Source organism: Clytia hemisphaerica, unplaced genomic scaffold, assembly GCF_902728285.1.
Source record: "Clytia hemisphaerica strain Z4C2 unplaced genomic scaffold, Clytia hemisphaerica genome assembly, whole genome shotgun sequence".
NCBI classification, from domain to species: Eukaryota; Metazoa; Cnidaria; class Hydrozoa; order Leptothecata; family Clytiidae; genus Clytia; species Clytia hemisphaerica.
Genome location: NW_027103890.1, coordinates 331,355 through 339,928, shown reverse-complemented (window position 1 = coordinate 339,928; position 8,574 = coordinate 331,355). Strand labels below are relative to the sequence as shown.

Below are 8,574 nucleotides of genomic sequence, written 5' to 3'. Positions count from 1 at the left end.
CCACTAAGGTTCGAAAAATAACCTGGGCTCTCGAAAAGGAACCCTACTAGAGACTTTAAGTCTGCGGGGTCTCAAAGTCGACCCCATGATAGCTTTAAAAGGGACCCTGAATGGGATTTGAGTCTTAAATTCGACCCCGTGTGGGACTATGATAGCTGAAAAAGGGACCCTAGATGGGACTCCAAGAGATACTAGAAATACCCTGAACAGCGGGACATCCTCATCCAATAAGACTGGACACAGCATCATATCAGCATTGAAAATACATTTATCAAGAAGCTGAAGCAGAAGAAGGGTCAACTCTATGTACAACCGAAAACCCAATCGACAGTTAAAAATTGTTAAGTTAAACCCACAAAATCATTAAATTGAGAAATCATTTCCTGTCAAACATAACAACTAATTACCTGATTAGCTTATTATAATTTCATGTTATATCATATTTATAATATCCGGATACATGTTTAAAACTTTGATGAGAATTTCAAGTCCACTAAGCAAAATTTTCAACTCTACGATGGAGACACAAAATAAGGTTACAAGCAAGCAAGTCAAAGTGCAACACTCTCCCCCGTGCTGTACTTTCTTGACACGTGATCGTCAGGGCTTCTTGGCGTGATACAGGAACACTGCTTGTCAAAAGAAATCAAAAATAATGGGCAAATATTTTTAGATTTTCACGGAAACTTATATAATATCTCATCCGACTAATGGGATTGAAGGAAAATTGTTCCCAGGATGCACCGCATCTTCACAGTATAAAAAGAGTTGCACATTTCGTTGGAAATCATCTTGCATTTTGAAGACCATTTAACAAAGCTTCAAAAAGAAGACAACAAAAAAATGAAGGCCATCATTTTCATCACTCTCGTAGCAGGTAAGAAATCTTTCTTCATTATTCAGTCGAAAAACTATGTATAAAGCCAAAAGCCTAAATAGGACTTCTTGACAGTGCTGCAACATTTTATCCAAAAATATTGCGAAAAATCTAAGCACACATTTGAAATCAGTAAGGTTTAAGTAAACGTGTATAAATTTTTAATTTAGCGTAACGTATGCTGGAAAATTATGAAAATAGTGTCCACATACTTTTAAGACAGACTCCAATATGCAAATGTTCTCATTTTTATTCTAGCTGCCTACTCCCTCGAAGTTGGAACCCAAACTGGTACCACACCACCTGCTGTCCCATGCCCAGACTCCCTCTGCAAAGGAAAATCTGACGGAAACTTCGAATACATCTACTATGGCCGATACAGAGCCAACTACTTCCTCCAATGCTCCAACGGATTAGCTTCCTGCCAACCATGCTTCCCATTGTCCTTGGAATTCAGCGAAGGATGCAACCAATGTTTGTACAACCGAAAAGACGAATGCGTCACCACACAACCATGGGAACCAGCAACCACCTTCGCTTGCCCAGACAAATGCCCAGCCCGTGGACCACACTTTAGTGGAAACATCAAAGACGACCATGAACCACGACAATACGTCGCTTGCTTCCACGGACAAACTGTCGGATGTATCGCTTGCCCATCAGGACTTTTGTTCAACGAGAAATGGAACGCCTGTTTGTACCAAGGAAAATATAAGACCGAACCAGAATCCCCACCAAAACACTAAATGGTGACTAACATCCAACTTAACTCGGAGGACCGCAAGAACACAGCGGTTTTAAGCAATAATCAAAACCGAAAATTATTTTTAAAACTTTTTTCAGACTCTCTTATCATAATTTTTTTCTTGCACTTTTTCATCTTGAAATAATTTTTCTGACAATTTGTACATTGAATTATTTAATGGAATAAACACTCTCTCTTTCTCTCTCTTATAAAAAGATACACGTTTTCTTTGTAGTTGGGGCTATTCTTTATGTCCCGTGCCAACAATTTCCGGATAACTTACTTTACTCGAGCTATCTCACAACCGATACCTAGTTTGGGTATCGAAAAATACCGATTGATTAAAAAAAGTAATTCCTTTGGAAGAATATGATTTATTCCTAGATGGCTCCAATTTCATGTGTGGGGATTTTAAATTCTATTGTTTAAATTTCATTTCAAACGACTATAAAATATCACTGTCAAAATAATTAGCTTTGTTATCAATACCAGGGGAGTCACGGTCTTCGACTGCTTTAATTGTGTTCACAATGTCCCCGATTGATTAAAAAAGTAATTCCTTTGGAAGAATATGATTTATTCCTAGATGGCTCCAATTTCATGTGTGGGGATTTTAAATTCTATTGTTTAAATTTCATTGTGAGGAGCTCAAATCAAAATAATATGGCCTTTCCAAGTAGAGTAAAAGATCTATCAAAATTTGGGACGATTTTCGGTCAGTTTTTCAGATCTTAAATTTTTTAAATAAACAAAGGATAACTCCTTCCCCATACATTTGTTTTTTATGGAAATGCACACTGTTATTTTAATAGCGACTTGTACATAAGAGTGACATGGCATTCAGATTAGGTCGAAAGTTCAATCCAAAGCAAGGTTTTACGGAGGACTTGGTACTCTCGGATACCTAATAGCCGTCCTCCCCCGCTAATTAATTTTCCGAAAATTTTCCACCCAGGACATTCTCATTCCAACCCCCCCCCCGCTTATTAATTTTTGGGAAAATCTTTTTGAAAGTTCCCTCTTTTGTCCTAATTCTGCTGTATTAGCCTCCTTTTCAAAATTTTTCCACCCAGGACATTTTTATTCCAACCCCTCCCCGCTTATTAAGTTTTAAGAATTTTTCCAACCCCCCCCCCCCGGCTATTAGGTACCCGAGAGTACCCAGGTTAAGAGTAATTAGGGTTGGAAAGCACGGGTACGAGTGAACCAAACGAATTCTCTTTTCTACACAAATATAAGTTTTTTTATAAGAACAATCGTATAAGAAAACGAGGCTGAAATTTGACCGTTACATACAGGGGTTTCATTATAATTTCTCCCGCCAAATTTTTATTTATAAAGGCTCAAAATGAATGAAATGTTCTAAACTCATTATTACAATAAGAACATTTTAAGAACATATTTAAGACTGAAAATTAAGAACAGGTCAGGCTGAGCCAAAATTCACTGGTTCTTCTAAAAAACGTGATAACACCATGGAGTGCACTCAAGAAACTGAATGAAAGACAAAATCAAATAAGTTTGATGTTATAATTTCTGAAAAAAATATACTTGTTATGATATGGGGTTAAAATGTAAAAAACAATCTGCAAAGTGCGTCCGGAAAGAAGCTTAAGGACACTTTTTTGTATCTATTGATTAATCAGTAAGTTAATGGATTCTTTTTAAAATAAAGATTTTGTTCAGCTTTTTTTCGGACACACAGAGTAACATAGAATAAATACGCTTGGTACACACAAAATAATTAAAGTGCAATCGACTCTTTCAGTGTCCTGGGGTAGCAAGTACAACATTTAAGGAGCATCACTTGAAAGGTTGGAATTAGGTTGTTTTGCTTGGAACGATCGACCTGTCCTGTTTTTTATGCGGTATTAACGCCGTCCTTTGAAGATGATGACTGTTGGAATAGCGATTGCCGTTAGAGTGATTCACACTGATTGACTTTTGAAGTAACTTTTAGGGTTGATACCTTTTCGGGAGAAGAAATTTGGGCAATAATTTCACGAAAAATGTTTTCTTAATTTTCATTTGCTTTAACGAAAAGTTTGTTTCAGACTTTTCAGACAAAGCTGAATCTACAAAATTTAATTCCAGCGATAATATATGGAAAAAATTCTCTTTTCACAAATTTGCCGATTCACGAAAGTTTCTTCTCGCGATAGTTTTCCCCTACAGTATTAAAAACCTTGGCACGGAGTGTCCAAAGAAATATTTCAATCGCAGGAAAAAAACGACTATAAAATATCACTGTCAAAATAATTAGCTTTGTTATCAATACCAGGGGAGTCACGGTCTTCGACTGCTTTAATTGTGTTCACAATGTCCCCGTTTGGTTCAATATGGTTCTCCTCGTCACCATCGTCTTCATCGTCAATTTCATTCTTAACATCTTCAAGTGTTGGAAATGGTGCTTCTTCTTTGGTTGAGGCTGTCGTTGTTGAATTATCACTGAAAGTGACAAATTGCGCTTGAATGTGAAAAATATCGGTATTGGATCTCTTTCGGAGACTTGAGGTGCTCGTTTTTCTGCTGCTATGGTTACCAAGTTCCGGAGGAACGTTATCGATCAACGTACGAATTTCCTGGATTTCGTCTCGAAACTCGTGCAAACTTTCTTGGATGTGTTTCAAATAAGATAAAGTCTCCGTATGGCAAAGCGCATTCTTCTCCATGATGTCTTGAACATTGACGAACGGATATCGAACATTTTTGAAGATTTTAATGGATTGGAATAATTTCACTTTGACCACAAAACGAATGGCTTCTTTATATTGCTTATTAAGCAAGCTAGACATCGGCATAACGTTAGAGCTCTTCTTACGTTTCTCCGCTTTGCTACTCGTACGTAATTTCAATCGATGTAAACGTCGGTCTTCTTCTCGCTCTTCTTGACTCGTTGTCCCATTACTGAAAGGTTTGGTCATGCTTCTCTTCATCTTCTTGAAAGAGAATCCTTTCTTTTTACCCTCCTCATCAGTTTCAACCACCATCCTGTTCGGGTAAACACTCGACTTCATGATCTCTTGAACACCGGGTAAGATCTTGTAATACTCAGGGGTGTTATTTTTCCCCAAGATTTGCGGGAAGAAGAAAAACCAAGTGCCTTGTAGTTGATAGTTACGTGGACGTACGGCGTAGTTTCGCCAAAAAGTTTGTAGAACAACGGCAGCCGGGTTACGTACTTTGAGGAAGCGACGTTGTTTCTTTTGTTTAGCGACTTGTAGAGCGAAACCTGAGCCAAGAATACCGGCCGGTAAAGCGAAGAAAGCGCACCCTACCAACGCAAAAACGCCGGTCAATAGCTTTCCAGCCCAGGTTTCCGGGCTAATATCGCCGTAACCTACGGATGTAACAGTAATCATAGCCCAATATAATCCATTAGCCATATTGTCAATCGTACTAGCCTCTGCACCTGATTTCTCGATGATATATATCAAATAAGTTCCACCAAACAAGATGATAAAGCCAACAAAGTAACACGTAACTAGTTCCTTTCTATGCTTGTACACAACACGACCCATAGTGCGTAGATCACCTCTTTGCCGATCCAAACGTAAAATACGAAATATCTGTAAGAACCTCGTAATACGTAGGATAGTAAAGTAAGCAGTTTTGATACTCAGTAAGGCCGTCGTTAGCGTGGACACAATAACAAAGAGATCAATCATCATATATAATGTCCTCATGAAGCGAAATTTGCCGGCATAACCTTTATATTTGCCAAGAAAGCTGCATGACCAAAGGCGCGCCAAATACTCAACAATAAACCACGATAGCAGTGACAATTCATAATACAAAATCAAATCTTTTAGAATTTCATTATCTTCGTACGATTGGATAGTGGATAAAATACTCGTCACTATACTTCCAACGATAAGTAGAAGGTTCAGTAAATGGTAACAGATGGCTATTTTGGTTTCCGGTCGCTCCAGAAAGTAGTAGACAATCTTACGAAGATCTTTGTAACGTGATTTCGCATCCATTGACGTTGCCTCCATCAGACTTGCAAGCTCTGTATCCGTACTGCCGGTTAGACTTTTCTTTTTGTTATGTGCCATTTTTTCTTTATGGTTGTTTTTATACAACCCCCAGAATTTTTTCTTCTAAAGCCTAAAAGTCTACTCTAAAATGTCTAATTTTGTTGATGTTTTTTTCACTAAAAAGGAACAGATGAAAACGGAAAGGTTTATGCGATAGAAATACAGTAAAATTACTTTTGGGACATATCATTGTTATATTACCATGTCAATGGCCTTAAAGCTTGTAAATTTACGTGTTGTGGGTTGTCCTTTTGCAGGAAATCCAATGAGCTCCTATCAGAAGTATCAAAGTTACGCCAGCTTTCTTGTAATTCTCTCCATTCAAAAATCTGACAAGCTTAGGGTCTTAATAAGCACTCGAAGAAGATCTGTTAAAAAATTGATGCCCAAACCATACGATGAAGATAGACAGACGGACGGACGGAGAACAAGGAAAATTTAGTACGAAGAGAATCTACTTCGAGTGTCGCTATGATCCAATACGCCCAGCCCAAAATCAAATACCCCAAGTAACCCGAAACCAACCGACAACCTTGCATATTTAGTACAAAGTGAATGAGTGAATACTGAACATTTCAGCACAGAATGAAACGGTTGAAAAGCTCCGTGATAAATGATGATATGCGTCTAAAGAAAAGGACTTATCGTTCGACTTTTTGGTGAGATTTGAAGATTTGTGTCGCAATAACCGACAAAGGTAATCCATCAACTTTAATGTCAATAACAAATAGAATAAAATAGAATTAACGATGTTTAATATTCGATGATTAGCCTGGTACAGCTATATACATACATCATAAAATAGCGTCAAGAAGATAAAAAAGATTGTTTCTCTACAAATCTTAGGTTTTACACATACTAAAAAGTACTTAATAATACATATAGTTTATGCCTGAAAATGATTCTCTAAAAATGAATGGCTAATACCTTACTAAATAATGAATGGCATAAGAGTGAGTCACACAACTGTTCACAAGAGGGATCTTGATAGAGAGCAAACCCTTATTAGGATCCGTGACATCTTTCGGGGAGGCAGCCGCATAGTATTGGTTCAAAAGTGGATACAATTTCATGCCTGGAAAATAATGTATGGCCAAAAGGATGCCAGTTACAAACAGGTTGATTTAAAACTATATTAATATAGTTTCAACTCAATTCCATCGTTTCCATCACATTAAAACTCCTTAAAAATGTTTTTCAAAAAATGTCCCATACAAGAAGAAAACCGCTCCCCCATTTACCGTGCTTTAAAGAAAAGAAAATCTAAAGTAAAGATCGTATATGCTATCACATCCTTTATTGAAGATAGAAAGGAGAGAAATTCTTTCACATCTAATGGAGAAAGAGCCAAGAAAATCACAATAACTGTAGATAAGGAAAGGGCGAGTCCATTGAGTTTCAAGCCCGAAGGACTAGAGATGAGACTCCTGAATGGGAAATGAAACCACTTATTTCCCATCCAGAACGCCCGCGCGTAGTTTTTTACACAAACACCAGATTGAAAATAAAATCTATCGCTAGATTTCAAAAAATGTAGTCCTCCAAAACAAGGAACCGATAGATACAATCCATCGTTATGATTACGCCTCGTTCTATGTGCGTTTTGGATGGGAAATAAGTTACTTCAATTTCTCTTGTCTGAGAAGGGTTAAAGTTTCGCCTCTAGCACTTCGGGCTTGAACACCTCTTGAACCTTGAACCACCTCGGTCCTTTTGCCCAGCTGCCCCCCCCCCCGGGCTCTTGAATATCTGTGAGGTCTTTAAAGTTTCATGTTCTTCTTGAAAGACATCTTTTTTCCCTAGATGGGAAACTGCCAAAGCAGTATCTTTACATGAGAAATGATGTCGTCTAGATAAATGGAAAATGTAAAAAAATATTGATGCATGATAAAATGATTTGCGCAAGTTCATGCCTTTTTGTCTTTCTTTCTTGAATTACAATACGTGACCCACTAAATTGGATTTCCATCAATTTTGAGAACTATTTCGGTCAATGCACGAATCAACAAAAGATTTCATAAAAGCGCAAATTTCGGGTTCACTGGAGAATCATTTAATGATGTATGTCGTTAAGGCCTTCTCGACAACTCATGTGAAAGCAACACGCTTTTTTTTATAAGAATACACTTTATAAGAATGTCTATGATGAGAATGGCCAAAAAATTAAGAATAATGCTAAGTATATCACCATCATGGAATTTTGCTGTTCATGCTAAGAATGTCATTTTTAGAGCATTTTCAATTATAAATTGCCAATTATACCCCCAAGTAAGGCTCACTCCTTTCACAAAAATGCCATTTTATGCTTGAGACGTATGTACTAAATGTTAAATCTAGTCTGAATTAGGATCCTAACCTAAGAATGCTGTAGGAATATTTTAAGATGATTTTCCCGAAAAAGTTAAGAATATCCATGATGAAATGGATTTACACCATTCTTATAAAAAAAAGCGTGTACACACATAAAATCATCTTCCAACTTGACAGGATCCCCCAACAATACATACGGATTGGATTAATAAAACTCAAATATTTTACCTTTGTTGAATTTTGACAGTCATCTCAAGATCAATCATCCATCCAATTTCCAAAGACTGAGTGAAGTTTGGTCGAATATCACTTTAAGATGTAATTTATTAATTTAATAAAGTATCTGGAAAATAGAAATAGGAAAGAGATTTAAAATGATTTAGGAACGAAATTTGCGAAAAAAATCTTTCAGAAGACGATAAGAAATAATTCACGCACTACTACTACAATGACTTTGCAAATAATTTTTGTTCGTTTTCCCCTTGTCAACCAATCATCAGCTGTAAAAGTGACGCAATGACAAAATACATGAATGAATGCATATTCTTTAGAATTAGAACGAAAAGGCCTGGAGAGTTTGGGAGAATTCATGAATCCAAAAT

The 8,574-nt window shown here is 37.0% G+C and overlaps 2 protein-coding genes across 2 annotated transcripts; one reads left to right on the top strand and one right to left on the bottom strand.

The window, feature by feature from the left end:
* The first annotated feature begins 778 nt into the window (after positions 1-778).
* LOC136808664 (uncharacterized) lies at positions 779-1,820 on the top strand. Its single transcript, XM_067065212.1, has 2 exons — positions 779-877; positions 1,136-1,820. Exons 1-2 carry the CDS (start codon positions 844-846, stop codon positions 1,621-1,623), a joined length of 522 nt encoding a protein of 173 aa, XP_066921313.1. The 5' UTR covers positions 779-843; the 3' UTR covers positions 1,624-1,820.
* A 1,357-nt stretch (positions 1,821-3,177) lies between these two features.
* On the bottom strand, positions 3,178-5,774 carry LOC136808571 (potassium voltage-gated channel subfamily KQT member 2-like). Its single transcript, XM_067065100.1, has one exon. The coding sequence runs from the start codon at positions 5,678-5,680 to the stop codon at positions 3,857-3,859; it is 1,824 nt and encodes a 607-aa protein (XP_066921201.1). The 5' UTR covers positions 5,681-5,774; the 3' UTR covers positions 3,178-3,856.
* Positions 5,775-8,574: the final 2,800 nt, after the last annotated feature.

What these genes read in the sequence shown, in the direction of transcription:
- LOC136808664 (XM_067065212.1), top strand. Translation starts at nt 844, where the DNA reads ATGAAGGCCATCATTTTCATCACTCTCGTAGCAG. An exon ending in TTTCATCACTCTCGTAGCAG is followed by an intron (nt 878 to 1,135) that starts GTAAGAAATCTT and finishes TTTTTATTCTAG; the next exon opens with CTGCCTACTCCCTCGAAGTT.
- LOC136808571 (XM_067065100.1), bottom strand. Translation starts at nt 5,680, where the DNA reads ATGGCACATAACAAAAAGAAAAGTCTAACCGGCAGTACGGATACAGAG.